This window comes from Aedes albopictus, chromosome 1 (assembly GCF_035046485.1).
Source record: "Aedes albopictus strain Foshan chromosome 1, AalbF5, whole genome shotgun sequence".
NCBI lineage: Eukaryota > Metazoa > Arthropoda > Insecta > Diptera > Culicidae > Aedes > Aedes albopictus.
This window is the reverse complement of record NC_085136.1, coordinates 317,326,319-317,345,558: the sequence shown is the minus strand read 5'-3', so window position 1 is coordinate 317,345,558 and position 19,240 is coordinate 317,326,319. Positions and strand designations below refer to the sequence as shown.

Sequence of the window (19,240 nt, the reverse complement as noted above, 5' to 3'; positions counted from 1 at the left end):
TCTGTAGAGAATGCTCTCGGGATTCTGTAGAGAATCCTCTCGGGATTCTGTAGAGAATCCTCTCGGGATTCTGTAGAGAATCCTCTCGGGATTCTGTAGAGAATCCTCTCGGGATTCTGTAGAGAATCCTCTCGGGATTCTGTAGAGAATCCTCTCGGGATTCTGTAGAGAATCCTCTTGGGATTCTGTAGAGAATCCTCTCGGGATTCTGTAGAGAACCCTTTCGGGATTCTGTAGAGAACTTGTTGGCCGCGCCAACTGGAGGAATCGTCTTCCGAAAAAATGAACCAACGCACACTTTTGGCTGGTTAAAATTTCCTTTAATAATGATAAGAAGTTAATATGGGGTTTAAGGATACAATAAAGTTGATCTTACGTTTAGTGCCTCCTGCAATCTCTTCTACCTCGACTCTGCTAATTGAAGCCTCCTTCGTATTTAGGTTAAGCTGCATGTAACATTAGGTTTTAAACGTTTAGGATAAGTTTTAATCAAATGCATGTTTTAGGTTTTAGTTCTTACCCTTTGCACTCAATTGTGTCTCCACAAACTATGGAATTCCCAAATAATACAATAATGAATTGGGCAACACGATTGCAAACCGGCAATCAAAGGGAGTAATAGCAATCTAAATATAACAAAATATTAAATTCTTTGAATTCATTAAACATCTAATTCATAATTACATCACTCCTTGCTAATATTAAGCACTGATAGATATTAATAATTATAATAGTAACAAATTTACTTTTCCAGTTTCCTATTTCTCACTGCACATCAACATGAATCAGCATTTCTGTTGTTTCTCTTCTCTGTCAAAGCTAACGATCATGTCGGCTGCCTTCTCAGACAATTGAACGTCAATTGTACCGACGGTCGACGAACCAAGGTCGACGATGTAAGGTGCGTATCGCCCGAGGGGCGTCACACTCCCCCCCGGTACACGGACCTGGCCTTCCGGTTCCGTTTACTCCATCTCGCGCCGAACATCTAACACCGCCAGCTTCACGGTTGGTCTCTCATATATTCCATGCAATGTTTGCACAGTGGCTTTACGAGTTTGTCTTCCACTGCTGGTTACTCCAATGACTCGTCCCTTAGGCCAACAGCTTCTTGGGTGCTCTGGATCCGCAATGACTACAACGTCACCCACTTGGAGAGGTTTCGCCTGCTCGTGCCATTTTGTACGACGTGTTATGTCGGGTAGGTAGTCCCTAACCCATCGCTTCCAAAAAAGGTTCGCCAACCATTGGGAAGTCGGATGACCTCGCCGTAGTGCAGCAGTATCCGCATCAACCAGGGACAACGGTTTGGAACCGTCGGATGAACCCAACAGGAAGTGGTTGGGGGTTAACGCTGGTGCCGCTTCGTCATCAATGGGCACGTGAGTCAGAGGGCGTGCATTCAGCACACCTTCTATTTCCGTCAACGCATTGCGTAGCTCCTCATCAGTTGGCCGACGCGCATGTAGAACTTCCACCAGGTTTCGCTTGACCGATTGGATGAGCCTCTCCCAACTGCCGCCCATGTGGGGTGCCGCCGGTGGGTTGAACTGCCAAGCAGTAGATGAGGTGACAAACTCACGCATCACCTGGTTCTGGTTGACCGCTTCCATGGTTTCCTGAAGCTCCCGGTTTGCGCCCACAAAATTGGTACCCCTGTCGCTGTAAAAGCTGACCGGTGTACCTCTACGTGCCGTGAAATTCCTCAATGCCATTATGCAGGAACTAGTTGTCAGAGAGTGCGCTACCTCAATATGAACGGCCCTTACCGTTAAACAAGTCAGTAGAACCCCCCATCTTTTCTCGACCCTTCGACCTACCATTACCTCAATTGGGCCAAAATAATCCACCCCTACGTGTGCGAATGGCCTTGTGTACGCAGACAGTCGGGCCGCAGGAAGATCTGCCATTTCCGGCGGTTGAGGAAGAACGTCACGGTTTTTGCACCACTGGCAGTTTTTACGAATCGCAGCAAGGGCTTGTCTCAGGCGGAAGATGCTGTACTTCTGGCGGACTTCGTTGACTACTATTTCGTAGTTGCGGTGCAAAAACTTTTCGTGGTAATGGACTAATATTAGTGATGTTACTGGATGCTTTGGAGGTAGAATAACAGGATTCTTGGCGTCACTGTGCAAATACGCGCACACAGTGGTTCTCCCTTTCATCCTCATTACACCGGATTCGTCAACGAACGGGCTCAACTTGTAAAGTAGACTCGTCTTTGGAATACGCTTGATAGTGGATTCTTTCGTCTCCAGCGCTGCGACTTCGTCCTGGTACACATCTCGTTGCGCTTGCCGGTAATGGTGTTCTTCCGCTTCCCGAAGTTCTTCGCTCGATAACGGTCCAGTTCTGCGTGGATGCTGACTACGACGACGTTGAAGGTTCAAGCAGAATCGAAGGACGTATCCAGTCACCGCTAGCAATCGCCGCCAACTCGAAAATCTTCCCACATCTATCGCAGGTTCGGGAACTTTGAAGTGAAGCAACACGCTGGGTCGCATTTCTTCCTCAGTGGAAAGCAACTTTTGTGGAAGTGTTGGCCAGTTTTCTTCCGCTTGCATCAAGAATTCTGGTCCTTTGAACCACCTGCTACTCGCCGACAAGTCGAGTCGATCTCGCCATCTTGTCCCATCATCAGCAACGTTAGAACGAGTCGGAACCCATCTCCACTCGCGGACGTCTGTCGATTCTTGTATTTCGCTTACCCTTGACCCGACGAAAGCACTGTAACGTTTATGATCGGCTCTTAACCAACACAGAACGTTTCGGGAGTCAGTCCAGTAGGTACACTTGGAGATGTTCACCGTCAGATTTCCTATAACGTTCTTCGCCAATCTACACCCGAAGACTGCAGCCTGTAGTTCTAATCGTGGAATGGAGGTGTACTTCAGGGGTGCTACGCGAGTCTTTGCAGCAATCAGCGAACATTCCACTTGATTCCCTTCTACGAGTCGCAAGAACACTGCCGCTGCCATTGCACTTTCGCTTGCGTCAACGAATACGTGAATTTCGATGGAAGCTGCGTCCAAGGATGAAACAACTTGCCGGTAACACCTAGGAATTCGTAATTTCTCTACCTCGGGTAGCAATTGTAGCCAGTCACGCCACTTCTCGAACAGGTTGTCGGGAATTCGTTCGTCCCAGTCAACATTAGCACGCCAAACTTCCTGTAGCAAGATTTTCAGCAACACCAGAAAGTGGTCGATGAGACCTAGAGGGTCGTATATGGTCATCAGCGTCCGATGAATCTCCCGTTTAGTAGGGCAACGACTTCCATCAAGCAGTGCCGAATCAAATCTGGTCCAGCATATTTTATATTTGAACACGTCGTCCTTCGTATGCCACCACATTCCGAGGATTTTTTGACTCGCCACTTCCGCAGATATGTTCAGGTCCTTTTCCGTTGACTCTTCTCCATTCATAGTGGAAAGCACCAACGGAGAATTGGAAACCCAATTGCGGATTTCAAATCCACCTTCCATGTGGATGAAACGCACCGACTCCGCCAGTTCAACTGCTTCTTTCTCCGTTTCAACGCTGAAAACCATGTCATCCACGTAGTGCCGTTTTTTGATGACCGCTACCGCTGTTGGGTATTCTTCTTCGAATCTTTCGGCGTTCTTGTTCTTCACAAACTGGGCTGTGGCAGGAGAACAGCTCGCCCCGAATGTCATTACCTGCATGACGTAGATGCTTGGATCACCGTGTTCGTCGCGGTCACGCCAAAGAAAACGCTGACATTGCTGGTCCTCAGGATTGATGTCGACCTGATGGAACATCTCACGGATGTCGGCACAAACGCCTATTCGATGCTCACGGAATTGGTACAGGATGCCCACAAGAGACGCTAACTGGTCTGGGCCAGTGAGGAGCACCGAATTCAGGGATATCCCGTATGCTTGGGCGGCAGCGTCCCACACAATCCGGACCTTGCCTGGCTTATTCGGATTGTATACCGGAAAAATAGGCAAGTACCATACCCGCTCGTATGTTGTTGACAGCTCCTCCGACGTTAGCTTGCGGATGTAGTTTTTCGATCTGTATTCCGCAATCTTTTCATGCAGGATGCTCGCTAACTCCGTGTCCTTCTCCATGCGTTTTTCCAAGCATCTCCAACGACGAACTGCCACTGCTTTGTTGTCCGGCAGACGGATTCTGTCGGACCGCCATAACAGGCCTGCTTCGTAACGTTCTCCGTTGAAGTGAGTGCGAGATTCCAGAAGAGCCATGGCGCGTTCATCGTCCTTAGAAAGCCGTCCAACGTGGCTCGGTTGAACTACCAAACCATCCATGGAGAAGTAATCTTTCACCATCTGATTCAGATGCGTCAGGCCTGGTTCGTTGCAGGAGCAGATGTGGTACGTATGACTGGCTGTACTCGAAGAGTCCTGCGATTCCCAGCCACCGTATACAGTCCAGCCAAGATTGGTTTTGACGGCGATTGGCTCACCCATTTTGCCATCACGACTCCTTCGCACCAGCATTAGGTTGGCATGCTTCAATCCAATCAGTATTCGTGGACGAACGTTACAATACGAGTCCACGGGCAGACCACGCAGGTAGCCGTGCCGCTCTGAGAGTTGGTCCATATCTAGTGACTGGTACGGCAGTTGTAGCTCTTCGACAGTCCTCACGTCCTGCAATAACGTCCGCTTTCCATCCTTTCCGCATATTTCGACGTTGATACTCTGTGAGTCTGATTCGTAGCGGTGGGTACCTCCCGTCCATTTCAGGCAGAGAGGCAGAACTGCTCCAGAAAGCTTAAGATCCTCCGCAAGCTGCTGATCGATGAGTGTTAACTCTGACCCATCGTCTAAAAAGGCGTAACATCTCACGTGCACACCGTCGCCATACAGAGTTACCGGCAGGTACCGGAACGATCCTGGACCTGTTGATGACTGGTGCGTATTCACATTGCGTTCTTCGTTCTGCTTTGAAGACCCACATCTGTTGGGTGTAACACTGCTCGATGCACCGGGTACGGCTAAGTCTCTGTGGAGTAATACGTGGTGCTTGAACGTGCAACCGTTCTTTCCACATTCTCCGGAATTGCAGCCACCTTTATGTTGCCGAAGACACTTGCGACAGAAATTGAAGCCGCGAACAGTGGCCCATTTCGCCTCGTACGACAAATCCAGAAATCTTTTGCATTTTGCCAGACACTTGCAATCACTCTTGCAGGCCGGGCAGGGTTTCGATTCTCCGCTCCCTACGACTGCTGACTGCTGAGTTTGGCGGGCTTGCTGATACCTATCCGTGACCGGCACTTCAGTGTGGGTGCTCACGTACTTCTCCTTACGAACTCCTCTCGCGAACTCCTGCGTCTTGTTTCCACGGCACTGCGGTTCGAAGACCACGTTCACATCCTCCGCCAGGTTGTATATCCACCGGCCAAACGTGGACAGCTTCGCTTTCCGCAACTTCCTCTTGTATCGGGCCCAGTCCAGTCTAATTTGCGGTGGCAACTTCTTCTCGAATTCCTTCAGCAACGTCGTATCACACATGTACTGCTTCTCTCCGCAAGCTTCTATCGTAGCACAGAGGTTTTGAACTTCCAGCGCAAAGTCGACCAGCTTGTCCATCGCGTCCGGCTTGATGATCGGCATTGCTATTATTTTCTCCTTTAAGTAGTCGATAATCGTCTCCGGTCTGCCAAACCGCAGCTTCAACGCACTGATCGCTCTTCCCACGGTTTCAGGCCGCATCAAAAAACTTCGGACAGCGTTGAACGCATCTCCCTTCAAACAGTTCCTGAGGCGAATCATGTTTTCGGCGTCCGTGTATCCACACATGGCTGAAGTATCTTCGTACGTTGACACAAACATCGGCCATTCCTCCGGATTACCGCTAAACTTCGGCAGTTCGCGAGGAACAACTTGACGGGCTGCTAGTTCATCCTTCGAAAGCTTCCTGTCGCTCCGCAATGATTGTTGTCGCTCCGTTCCAGATCGGTTGCTACTTCCACCTTTCGGGACCTTCCTGGTCGAGGTCATTTTAGGCCTGAGATGCCTTCGCCCTACGAGCTCTCCGACGGATTGCGCTCCATCTGCTCTACCATCTCGATCCGCTCCGCTGTCCGTCGACGTCTCTTCATCACTATCTGATTCGCTACCAGACGCTGAAATTTCGCTCGAAGCCTCGGTTTCCACGCAGTCTTCAGAATCATAATCTCTGGCTTCCTTGTACGACTGCTTGTCCTTTTCACGGATCTCGCTGTGACGCTTCAACCAGTGCTCAACTTTATTGACGACATTCGGCTGATCAACAGCGGATTCGCCACTACCTTCCAGATCAGCCATCTCCTTCAGGACCTCGAACTTCTTCTTCGCCAATTCTCGCTTCCGTTGCATTTCTTCTCGCATCAACTCCTCCTCAGCTTTGATCTGCTGCAGTTCCACGTCCAAACGAGCTTTTGCTGACTTTCGTGATGCTGCTGAAACTACGGAACCGGCCCGGCTCGCTTTCAAGCTTGGAGCTGGCCCTCCGACTGCACCGGCTAGCTCATCGGCCTCTTTCGTCTGCTCGTTCACTCCATCTATCTGCCCCTCCTTCCGATTCGCCTTCTTTGTACCTTTTGCAGCTGCAGCTCGCGTCATCATCTTCCGTGGAATCGCACCTTTGGCTGCCTTCGCGGTATCGCATTTCAAGCAGGTCCAATTGTAGCCCTTGATATCCTCGGAAACACCCACGCACGAGAAATGATGCCACACGTCACATGTATTGCATTGCACCATACGCTCATTAACCGGGTTTTCGCATAACGCACAACTCTTTTCAGCCGAAATGGTGGCTTGAGGGTCTGATTTAGGGGGATTTAGAGGTTTAGAGGTCGAACTGGCGACGATGTCGCTTTTTGAGGCTTTGTTCTGGGTCTGTTTAGACGGGTCTTTGGGGGGTTCTTTATTTACTGACCTTATACTAGGAGGAGACTTCTGCTGCTTACCTTTGGTCTTCTTCGCAGCATCCATACCTGGATCCGACATCGTTCCGGGGTAAACGAAATTTTAATATGTTGGCCGCGCCAACTGGAGGAATCGTCTTCCGAAAAAATGAACCAACGCACACTTTTGGCTGGTTAAAATTTCCTTTAATAATGATAAGAAGTTAATATGGGGTTTAAGGATACAATAAAGTTGATCTTACGTTTAGTGCCTCCTGCAATCTCTTCTACCTCGACTCTGCTAATTGAAGCCTCCTTCGTATTTAGGTTAAGCTGCATGTAACATTAGGTTTTAAACGTTTAGGATAAGTTTTAATCAAATGCATGTTTTAGGTTTTAGTTCTTACCCTTTGCACTCAATTGTGTCTCCACAAACTATGGAATTCCCAAATAATACAATAATGAATTGGGCAACACGATTGCAAACCGGCAATCAAAGGGAGTAATAGCAATCTAAATATAACAAAATATTAAATTCTTTGAATTCATTAAACATCTAATTCATAATTACATCACTCCTTGCTAATATTAAGCACTGATAGATATTAATAATTATAATAGTAACAAATTTACTTTTCCAGTTTCCTATTTCTCACTGCACATCAACATGAATCAGCATTTCTGTTGTTTCTCTTCTCTGTCAAAGCTAACGATCATGTCGGCTGCCTTCTCAGACAATTGAACGTCAATTGTACCGACGGTCGACGAACCAAGGTCGACGATGTAAGGTGCGTATCGCCCGAGGGGCGTCACAGAACTCCTATTCTGTAGAGAATCCTCTCAGGATTCTGTAGAGAATCCTCTCAGGATTCTGTGGAGAATCCTCTCAGGATTCTTTAGAGAATCCCGTCAGGATTCTGTAGATAATCCACTCAGGTTTCTGTTCAGCATCCTCTCGGGATTATGTACAGCATCCTCTCGGGATTATGTACAACATCATCTCAGGATTCTGTGGAGAATCTTCTCAGGATTCTGTTGAGAATCCTCTCAGGATTCTGTCGAGAATCCTCTCAGGATTCTGTTAAGAATCCTCTCAGGTTTTTGTAGAGAATCATTCTTGAATGGTGACGATAATCCTCCCAGGATTCTGTAGAGAATCCTCTCACGATTCTGAGAAGAATCCTCTCGCGATTCTGAGAAGAATCCTTTCAGGATTCTGAGAAGAATCGTCTCAGAATACTGAGAAGATTCATCTTAAGATACTGAGAAGAATCCTTTCAAGATTTTGAAAAGAATCCTCTCTGGATTTGGAGAGGAATCGTCTCAATCTTATATTACATTTCTGGTAGCCGTACTTCCCACTAAATCACAGATTTTTTCTTAAATTTGTAACTCGATTCAGTTCTGATTTTCCTCCGTGGCAGGTAGTGATCCCCCAGAGTATTTTATGATCAAAGTTCGTGCTACGTATGGTATTGCAGTCGAAATATTTGTTCCATCGTCACGCTGCGATGTGTGGCATATTGTGTCACCAGCAGTCAGTCGTTTAACAAACAATGTCCATCAATTTACCGCCAATGCACTTATCCCGAGTGGATCCATGTGCTCGTTGGTGGGTGTTGATGGAGCTTTTGGAAGTATGAAGATATGCGGACAATGTACCGAAATTGTTTCCGACATGTGACAATACTGGACGAACATTTGAAAAGGGCCTATCTGCTTTGCGTAAACATAACATGTTTTTGTCTCTGTAGGGCCCATCTGCATCCACCCACGCACATAAACACCCTTATCAGAAAGAGTGTTCTTCAAGCTATCTGTTAAGGGTGTTGATGTGCGTGGGTGGATGCAGATGGGCCCTGCAGAGACAGAAACATGTTTGTTTACAAAAAGCAGATAGGCCCTTTTCAAATGTTCGTCCAGAATACTGTTTAGAGTTCGCAGAATGAACATTTTTTTTAGTGGAACCTTCACTTCTTTTGCTTGCATAGAATAATTTGTTTCTGAATTATGGGAACAGTGTTTGAAATTGTCCGAAATGTTTTAATATATTCACTATGAATTCTACTCAGAAATTGAATCATAGTTTATCCTCTTTCTTGACGTAGAACTATGTCAACATCTACCGAAGAGCAAACAGCTACTTCCAACGAGCCAATTGAATTTGCCTACTCTTCAAACAACTACTAACTTTGAAACAGTAGGTAATCCTATCAACCGGATCCAACTCAACATGGTTCCTAATTGTATTGGGCTACTAAACGCACCCTTCCTGTCCACACCTGCCAGAGCAACCCATCATTCGGCGCTGTCGTCGATGAAGCTTGAAGAAGCGACAAAACTTCCCACTTTAAACAAGCTTCTGACTCTGAGTTGATCCACTAACCATCAACCCGAGTGGTGAATGACGGGAAAAAGCCTGTTTCCTTCGAAAGAACAACTTCCAAAATAGCATCAGCCAGCCAGTGACAAACAGACGGCGCGGCGAGAGCAAAGCCCTTGTTAGAGGGTGTTTCCTGGCAAACGGAAGGCATCGTTTCCTGCTTTTCCGTACACAGTAGTACAACATCACCTGCGAAAAGGACGACGACTTCGACTATACGACAACGTCGGTATCATAAAAATGTGTAAAATACGGCGACCGTTTTTCTTCTTCGGTAAGCGCACGTCAACGGTGAAAAATTCAATTTCACTCCGAGAGTCGTTTATTCATTCGTTTACGCTCCCGTTTTTTTTGGAACCGAACTTTGGGGACGATTTCCGCCAGCCATCCATTTGCCCTCATCCTCATTCTCATTCTTAGAAAAAGTGACGTGTGCACAGTAAACAAATATAGCTAAATTGAGTCAATTCAGCGGAACTTCAACGACATCTCTAAAAATTCTATCGATTTCTGAATCGAGCAATAAAAAAACAAAACAGATTCCAACAGGTTTCGAACGATGACCCTCGGCGTGGAAACCACCCACTATCTCTCTCAACTGACTCGCCTAAATAACAAAAAGAGAAATAATTTTAAAGGTGTAAGCGAGCGCAAAGTTTTGAAAACATTGCATCTTTCAATATACTTCAGAGTGTACCTTCCAACACGTGGCACCCATCCGGGTAATAAATTTTGATCTACGCACCTGTTTGGAGGCTTTTAACGGGAGTTGGATTGGTTTATAAAAGTTGTCATATATTTTCCCTTTGGCGTATGAACAGTCACAACACAAGAGCTCCTTCTAGTGATCAAAGCTCTATTTTGAATGAAAGTCTAAGATTAGAACTGGATTCGGCAAAGACGTTGTATCAATATCGACACAGAATATTTTGAATGTTATTCGAGCGAAGCCGATTAGGCATGACCGATAGCAAACGGTCATGAACAATTAAAGAACAAAACGATCGAATTCAGTTATCAATTTGAAAACAAGTTACGCAGCACCCATTCTGACACGTATCCAGCAAATCACATACGCCCAACACTGATACATAATTTAAACGGTAGCGCAATTTGAATAATTAATCAATAAAACCGGTGGGCAAGTGTTTATTACGGTTTGAAAACCACAACAGGGTGAAATGTTGATGGTTATGTAGCTCCTGCCTGCCAGTAGTGTACTCATTGGTGCTGTTATCCACTTATCGTTTTATGATAGAGATTGAGCTGCTTTTGTTGACGTTAAAAACTTTCAATATAGGGAGACTATTCCATGTGTTCATCAGGGAGCTCCCAGTGCCACCCCACTCAAATATAGGATTGGAGCGCTGCATTTTTGTGTTTGTTATAAAATAAGCACTACTTTACCAAAAAGAATCGAAATATTTAATCGGTGCCGTAATAGTTTCGTTTTCAAAAAGGATGATTTCTCGATGACCATAGCCGTTGTAAAAAGTACAACATCAAAAACCTCGCTCGTCGTATACAGCGCGAGCGCGGTGCAGTTTTACACTCAAAAGGGCGTGCGTCCTGAAAGGTTAACAATTCTTCACCACAACTCGGTTCGTGGCTGCTGTTCTCCATCCTCGGCCACTTCCCACATTTGCCAGATCGTTCTATGCCTGGTTCACCCGCTTAGCACGCTGCACTCGAGGTCTTCTTGTACCATTCAGATCTCTTGCGTACACCAACTCTGCAGGGTTGTTGTCTGGCATTCTTACAACATGCCCCGCCCATCGTATCCTTTCAGCTTTTGCCATCTTCTCCGTAGATTGCAGCGAGCTCGTGATTCATTCTTTGCCGCCACACACCGTTCTCCTGCACACCGCCAAATATGGTTCTAAGCACCCGCCACTCGAGCACCTCGAGTGCTTGCATGTCCTTCTCGAGCATAGTCCAGGCTCGTGTCCGTAGAGAACCACTGTTCTTATCAGCGTTTTGTACATGGTACATCTAGTGCGGGGGTGAATCTTTTTCGGCCGCAGATTCTTGTGGGACCCATAGTAGGCCCGACTTCCACTGATGATGCGTCTTCATATTTCGCGGCTTACGTTGTTGTCCGCCGTTACTAAGGTCACGAAGTAGACGTTTTCCTCCACCTTATCCTCCACCACCTCGGTAGTGTCCCCGTCTATCGTAACACTGCTGCCTTCGTTTCCGACGCTTTCATCGTGAGTCCGACTTTCACTGCCTCATGTTTAAGGCGCGTGAACAATCCTGCCACCTAGGAATGATATAGCAGTATAGTCAGGTTTTTTTTTTACGCGGAGGATACATACCGCGTAAAAAAAAACCGCGTTAATTCAAAAATCCGCGTAAATGAAAACCATGTTTTATAACTTTTAACTCAATAATTTCTTTATTGATTTTATATTAAAAAATGAACTCAACGAATTATTTTAAGACAACATTTTAAGATTTTTGCCTGTCGCTCAAAATTTCTACAAGTTACACAAACTGCCAAGCTATTGTTTAAAGGTTTTAAGCTTTCACCATCATTGATGACGTCAAACCCGACATCAACCTATCATTCACCTATTTTTATTTTGGCCACCAAACCAAACCCAATACTTGGTCGATGTTGGTCCAACAGTGGCTCAACATTCGATAAAAATTGACCCAACTTTGACCCGACATTCGATATTTTTTCAGTCAGGCGGAATTTTGCAGGGTTTTCTCGTGTTTCGTGCTCAGCTACTCATTCGAGTGACAATGTATTCAATTGACAAGGATTCGCTTCTCATTTGATAGGTGCTCTGATTGAATGAAATCGTTTTGAACATGAATAGAAGGAAAAATGTTTAAAAAGATTTGTTTGTTAATGTTCAAATGAATGAGATGAAGTTTTGCAACACTGGTTTAAACCGGTTCGTTGTTAAGACTCCATCTCACAGTTGTCGCATAATGGTCGAAGTACAGGCAGTAAATCATGTTCAATTAACCTTTCGTAACTCGTGCGGTTGCCCACCACCGTCAGCACCACGCTAATGCTGAACACGAAAAGCGAGATTATTTCAAAGTGTTGTACAAAATACAACAGCGCGATTGCTCGAGTGTTGATAGTTAAAGGTCACAAAGCATTTTTATAAAATTTTGGGATATTCCAGGTAATCCTAAGTGTTCTGGAACTCAGTTTTTAAAGTCGATGACTATGACAGTAGTTTCTCAAGCTAAAAATAGTAACTACACATAATAAGACAGGGTTTAAATCAATAATTATTCCAAAATAGTTTTAAAATATTCTAAATCAGCCAATTGAACAGCCAGAAATGTACATAATAGACATAATTATCTGATAGATAGATACAATAATAGATATAATAATAATCTCTGGACATAATAGATTAAAAATCGTAGATTTGTACAATGAAAAAAGTTCATGTAATCTCAAGAACGGTTTGGATGTCCTTAGACATCTCAACAGATCTGATGTTGTCTATTAAACTTTGAGATGTTCAGTAAGTCATGAAAGATTACAAGTCGTAGCTTTGTATAATGAATGAAGTTACCGGTACACCCGTAGACTTTAGGATCTAAACTCCAGAATAGTTTGGATGACCTAGGATATCCCGACTGATTTGAAACTGTCTATTGAACTTTCAAAAGACTTACTGGGCTTAATAGATTACAAATCGTTGCTTTGAATAATGCAAGAAGTTACCGTTACAGACGTAGACTTTATGATCTAAACTCAAGAACAAGTTGGATGTCCTAGGATATCCAGAAAATTTCTCTGCATCATATTCTACCTTTTTAATGCTGTTAAACACCAAAACTACAGAAATATGTAGAAAAACTCTATAATTATGCTTGGAAAAATTCCGGCTTAAAATTAAAAATCCATGTAAATGAAAACCGCGTTAATTCAAAAATCCGCGTAAAAAAAACCGCGTTAATTCAAAAATCCGCGTAAAAAAACTCGTAAATGAAAACCGCGTAAACAAAACCGCGTAAAAAACCTGACTGTAATATTCATTTTAGCCGTAAAAATACAAATTGGCCGGATTTCGTGATAATCGTACTTCGGCTGTTGAGCCCGGCTCGGCGCATAACATTTTCCAGGGCGTTGTTGAACAGCAGGCAAGAGAATCCATCACCTTGTCGAAGTCCCCGGCGAGATTCGAATGAGCTAGGCAGACCACCCTAAACCCTTACACAGTTTATTACACCGTCCATCGTCGTTTTGATCAATCGAATTAGCTTCTCGGAGAAGCCGTTCTCGTCCATGATTTTCCATAGCTATTTGTGGTCTATACTGTCGTACGCCGCCTTGAAGTCTATGAATAGGGGGTGCGTTAGGATCTTATGAAGCCCGCACGGTGAAGATTTAGCCCATTTTCGAGCGGTCGTCAATGAAGCCGGCTTGATAACTTCCCCCACAAACTCATTAACTTTGTATGAAATACGATGGAAGATGATCTGGGTGGTGGTGAAGTTCTCTCTCTCCAACTTGTCATCTTTCGTATGGCCGGGGCAAATGACCCCTTCATTCCATTCCTCCGGTAGCTGTTAAGACTTCACGAAAACATGCTTGGGTCAGCAAAAATTATTTGATTAAAGGTTGAACAAAAGATGATTAATTCTGCATGCTGGTGTATCTTTTAAAGCTGGTTATCCAGATGAATAATATTCTATTCAACTTGATATTCAGCCATCTATGTATTGCTGATTAAAAAGGTTGAACAAGCCACCCAAGTAACCACAATCATTATATCATTGCACGAATTAGACTGAATGTCAACCTTTGCAATGCGAAATTCAGTAATTCCACACTTGTCATGCAATAACCATTTGGATTGGCATTACACTAGTTTACAGCATTTTTGAACTCGGTAAGCTGATGATCATTTTTGGCGTAGAATCATGCCCTGAGTTCGAAAACGCGAAAGAAAAAAATTACAGTAGAGCGGAAATTTTTTCGACTTTCCATACAAGGTTGATGATTTGAAATCGATTTTTGTTCTATTTTTAAGCAAAGTCGCTCACTTCAAACATCTCATTCTCCGTAATCAATGCTCCGATTGAGCTGAAATTTTTACTGTAACTCGCCTACATATGATATGTCAAATAAACGTCGAGAAAAAATTTTTAAGTTGTTTTTTTCTTATTGAAAAAAATACATTTCTTCAAAAAATTTTGGGAATTTTGCTAAAATTTAAGAAGATCGTCCCTAAAACTCGCCAATATCTTGAATTTCATCAATCTGATGCAAAACCTGTATTCAGATGATCGAATGGTATTGTATTCAGCGTTTAATTTATGGAAAAAGATTTAAAATTGGTTGAACAAAACGCAATATATTTGAATTTCAGTAAATTACATATTTTGAAAAGTTACAAAACTCGATATTGAGCTAAAACTCAAAAACTGTTCTACTTTAAATTTTTTGAAGGTCGGTTTCGGAATCAGCACTAAATTGTGCTTCAAAAATTTTGGTCGTTGACAGAAGTTCACGACTTTCGTTTTATTTTGTAAACTTGTGTTATCAATGTAATGATGCATTATATTTGGCTATACACTAGAGTGCATTAAAGGGTGATATACGACAATTCAATAATTCGACACTGCAAAAACTGAATTAATGCAATGTACAAACTTGAAAGTGTTGCTCTAACAATACAATTATAGAAACTTGACTCTAATGGTAAACAAATGAAATCAAGAAGAGTGAACAACTTAACGGTCAATTCTAGCGATTTTCAACACTTCTGATTCGACTCCCGACCAACTTAATTCCCGTTTGAACCACCGATCGACGACTTTCTTCAGCAAAATCATTTTAGAGATGACCTTTTCCCTTTTCTGTTGACTGCTATCACATGCCAATAATGATGGAAACCACAATTTGCATAATGAGCAGTGTGCGAAGGGTGTTTTAATTTTCTTATATTGATTAAATAACTTCTAAACTGCATTATGTATTTATCAGAATGTGATAGCAGGAATCCATTACACATGACATAGTCGTTTTGCCCTCTACTGCAATGATTGAGACAGAAGAACAGTTTCCTTTTAGTTAATGAAATATCTGTTGTTATCACTGCGGCAGAAACGGTCCTGGGCGCCAGCGCGTATGGAACTCATCTAGCGGTCTTCAGCACTGCTGGTTCGACTCCCGACCCGGCAACAAAAAAATATGGTTACAATATTCATGTGTGGGGGCATTAGTACCGTCGATAACGAAACGGTGCTAAAAATAGATATTTGTTTTTGTTTTTTCGTGGTGCACGTATTAGGCATGTGCAAATGCAAATATAGAGCACTTGCATTTAGGTTACTTTAGCAATGGCTGTCAACGTGCTACAATGTGTGGCACTAATTTGATTTTAGTGGGGCCCTTTTCGACTTTAATATTGCTTCAATGAGGTGTTTAAAGTAATGCAGCATTCTATTCACAATTTTAAATATCACTATATGGAAAAAATTATGCACTTATATACGGCTTCGTGGTTACTTGGGCATACTTCAGACCAATATTCACCTGTCATTGTGTTCAGCCATTGACATTATTAACCAGCTATTGCTCAGCTAATACTCTCACTGTTCAGCATTCATTGTTACTTGGGTGGGTCTGCTGTTTCCGCGTTCTTTTATATTGCTCCACGTTCTGCAGAGTTTCGTGCTTCAGCATAACCGCCCTCGCTGTGTTCTTCTCTTCCATAATCTCTTTACACTCATCATCAAACCAATCGTTCCTTCGGCTCCGTTCCACATACCCAACGTTGGTCTTAGCTACGTTTCTGATGGCTGCTTTTATCGTACTCCAGTAGTCCTCTACTGGAGGGGCTTCCTTGAGCTCGTCCGCGTCCGGCAACGCTGCCTTGAGATTCTGTGCGTTTGCGGTGGCGACATCCGATTGCTTCAGTCGCTCCAGACTATACTAAAGCGGCCGTCGGTACCGTACGTTGTTGATCACAGAGAGTTTTTGGCGCATCTTTACCATCACCACGTAGTGGTCAGATTCGATGCTCCACGATAGGTCCTAACGTCGATAATATTGTAGTTTTGTCAAGTGTGTAATAGAATATATGGAGTTCTCTGAGTTCTCCTGTTAGTCTAGCAGAAAAGGCAAACACAATATTCAAAGTCATGCAATGGCATACAAAGGATGCCATTCAAAGAATATGTGTGAGGAAGTTCTCAACGTACACTAAGTTGAAGAGAAGTAGACGACATTTTAGTTGGAGCGTAGGCCCAGCAAGAAGAAGAAGAAGAAGACATTTATGTACCTCATGAACGGTGTCAGCCCATTCGGCCGAAGGTCATTAGGCCGAATGGTCACTAGGCTGAATGGGTCTTATGTTTGCCGTTACATCCCCACTGGGACAAAACCTGCTTCTCAGCTTGGTGTTCTATGAGCTCTTCACGTTGCATGTGTATATCGTGTGGCAGGCACGAAGATACACTATAATCAGGAAGTCAAGAGAATTTCTTCTATGAAAAGTTCCTGGACCGACGAGCCGACCGACGACGACGACCGATGAAAAGTTCCTGGTTCCTTTTTCCTTCTTTTAAACATAGGTCTATCTTTCTAATATGATTGCCAAAATTGATTTTGGCCATGAATCTGCTGATATTCAAGTCATACATTTTTCCTTATTTTAAATATAGGCTATTCTTTCTAGTTTCGTTGTTAAAATAGTTTTTGGCAAAAAGTGCTCAAAAAGTTAGAAAAAACATATCTGTTTCCAATTTCATTACTGCTGAATTGCAACTCATCCTGATGATCATTCGGCCTAAAAACCTTCGGTCTAATGATCCTGCATCCTCATGAACTACAGGAAACTGTATTTGATTTCAGAACAAGAAGTCCAAGATATTAATAGCATAAGAAGCTGCGATATGCATTGAATTCTCTCATGTTCGCTGAGTTTATTGAAATGTTGAAGCTCATGAGAACATTTGAGATATTGTAGATGATCGAAAAACAAAACTACAGAAGAAGTTGCACGTGGATTTGATCAGTGGCTATGTCAGTCGCGACCAAAAGGTGGCGTGAGTGCTCGGAAGTCGGCTATACAAGTAATACCGATGATGCCCTGCTGTCGAACTCGACCCTTCTGTCGGATAGGTAACTGCGCGGAGGATTCGCTGAAATGCTGATGTCGTGACGTCAGCCAACTAGGTTGGATACGAGACCGTGCTCATGAGCAGACGGAGGTTCCATGTCGACTTGCAGTGAAGCCCCGAGCAGAGGAAAATATCAAATTCATATCAACAGAATCATATAGCCTGTTTTTATATTATAATTTGTTTTTATTAGCTTATCAAAGTATTACTTTTTAATAACATGTTTTGTTGGGTAGTCTTATTTTGTTATGATGAAGTTTTTGAAGTTCATCCACTAAATAACATTTCGATAATATACTTTGTTGTAGATCAAGTCTTGTTCTTATTCTACTATTGAAAATGTACAAATATGTGTTGAACTATAACACAACAATAACAAGTATTCAAATTCACTGCAAGAATCATTGTTACTAAGTTGTTATTGAACCTAACAAAACATGTTATTAAATTGGTCTTTCAGGAACATTTTTTGTTATGATTTTTGTTATTTTGCCGCTTATGACAGACAAGTTTATAACATAATAAGATATGTTAATAACATAAAAATTACGGATTCCATTATACAGTTATTATGCCAAAATAACACTTTTTATTATGCTGTTGATATTCTCTTCTGCTCGGGGCGGGAAGCAGGCGTTGTTCAAGCTATCTTGGAATGCGCTGCCATCTGTTTTAGGAAATACAAACACGCATGTGTATGTGTATCTTCTCAGACAGCCAGGCGGCTTTAAAAGCTATCAGCGCATTTGAGTGGTATTCCAAGCTTGTGTGGATATGCAATGAATTACTTAAAGAACTGGCTTCAAAAAATAGGTTCAATTTTTCTGTGGAGTATCCTCAAGTTCATTATCGATGAAGCCTAAACACTGGGAGAATCAGACTGTAGGAGCTTAAAAAAACAACTTCCAGTCCTAAATGCCTAAATACTAGTAGGTGTAGAAATGAACTGCGCATAACAAATGGGTCTTACCACAATATACCAATAAATGGTCGCAGTTAGTTAGTACCCCAACAGAAGAAGAAGAAGGGAGGCGTTGTATCTAAAGCCTGTATCCGCAATAATCGGAACACAGAAGCATGGCTGTAGCTCTGTAATGAATCGGTAAAATTGGCCAAATAATTGACTGAGAACTCTTTGATGTATGTTTATTATTTGTGCCAAATTTCATAAAAATCGATGCATTACTTTTAGCAGTGGATGAAAAACAAACAGACGTGGTTTTAGGCATTTTGTACAATCACGACCAATTTTCATCCGCATAATAGATGGTTCTTTCACGCTACAGTTCAAAGTTTTGTGATGATAATTATGAATTTTCGTTAGCAGTTATGATACTATAAAGCCATTTTCTTGCAAAATTTCGTCGACTTTGATCAATTGGTTTGAAAGCTTCTAGTGTTGATAGGGGTGAGTGTTAGTGAAAAATTTTCGTGTTTTTCATTTGCGATGTTTGCATAATTATAACTTTTGAATTTCTCTGCCAATTTCCATGAAATTTTCACAGAAGGTAGTTGATTATGTGCATATTATGCCTGCAAAATTTGATGATTATTGGTATAGTACTTTCAATAGTACAATCGAAACAATAAAGGATGCTGACTATTTGCTGTTCGAGGGGCTAAAACCACGTTCAGTCCCAATACATGTTTCGACTATAAAATTATTGATAGCGCATCGATTTTTTGGAATTTTGCCTATGCAACGAATGCAAATTGAGAGGTTTGTGTTCGAAATTCCATCTCCTTTGCCAAATTCAAAAGTTGCAGCGCTGACAAGCAATACTAGGGGCTGTGCAAAATTCAATGGCGCACATTCTACTCTTTCATTGCTACAACAAAAAGTACTGCACGGATTCACATGAAAT

At 43.0% G+C, this 19,240-nt stretch overlaps 2 protein-coding genes across 8 annotated transcripts in view; one reads left to right on the top strand and one right to left on the bottom strand.

Moving 5' to 3' along the window:
- LOC109423620 (ankyrin repeat and fibronectin type-III domain-containing protein 1-like) overlaps nucleotides 1-19,240 on the top strand; it is a 324,977-nt gene that overhangs the window by 15,495 nt on the left and 290,242 nt on the right. The window contains exon 1 of one of the 2 annotated variants that reach the window (XM_062847176.1): nucleotides 9,162-9,540. The exons of the other annotated variant lie outside the window; for it this stretch is intronic. Within the exon in view, the coding sequence (XP_062703160.1) occupies nucleotides 9,507-9,540 (34 nt within the window). The 5' untranslated portion in view covers nucleotides 9,162-9,506. Of the gene's footprint in view, nucleotides 1-9,161; nucleotides 9,541-19,240 lie in introns of those variants that run through there. 2 annotated transcript variants of the gene reach the window in all.
- On the bottom strand, nucleotides 248-7,692 carry LOC134285757 (uncharacterized). 6 transcript variants are annotated; one of them, XR_009996603.1, is made up of 5 exons: nucleotides 7,455-7,692; nucleotides 7,291-7,396; nucleotides 7,147-7,216; nucleotides 685-7,088; nucleotides 248-626 (listed from the first exon to the last, which is right to left on the bottom strand). XR_009996603.1 is itself a non-coding variant. In XM_062847173.1 (2 exons), the coding sequence occupies exon 2, from the start codon at nucleotides 6,984-6,986 to the stop codon at nucleotides 966-968; it is 6,021 nt and encodes a 2,006-aa protein (XP_062703157.1). In that variant the 5' UTR covers nucleotides 6,987-7,396; nucleotides 7,455-7,692; the 3' UTR covers nucleotides 248-965. The 6 variants fall into 6 exon arrangements, 1 of the variants encoding a protein (XP_062703157.1); XR_009996600.1 differs by having other exon boundaries at nucleotides 248-446; nucleotides 521-626; nucleotides 685-7,396; XR_009996602.1 differs by having other exon boundaries at nucleotides 7,147-7,396.

Bases quoted from the DNA above. Each gene is read 5' to 3' on its own strand.
- LOC134285757 (XM_062847173.1), bottom strand. From the start codon at position 6,986: ATGTCGGATCCAGGTATGGATGCTGCGAAGAAGACCAAAGGTAAGCAG.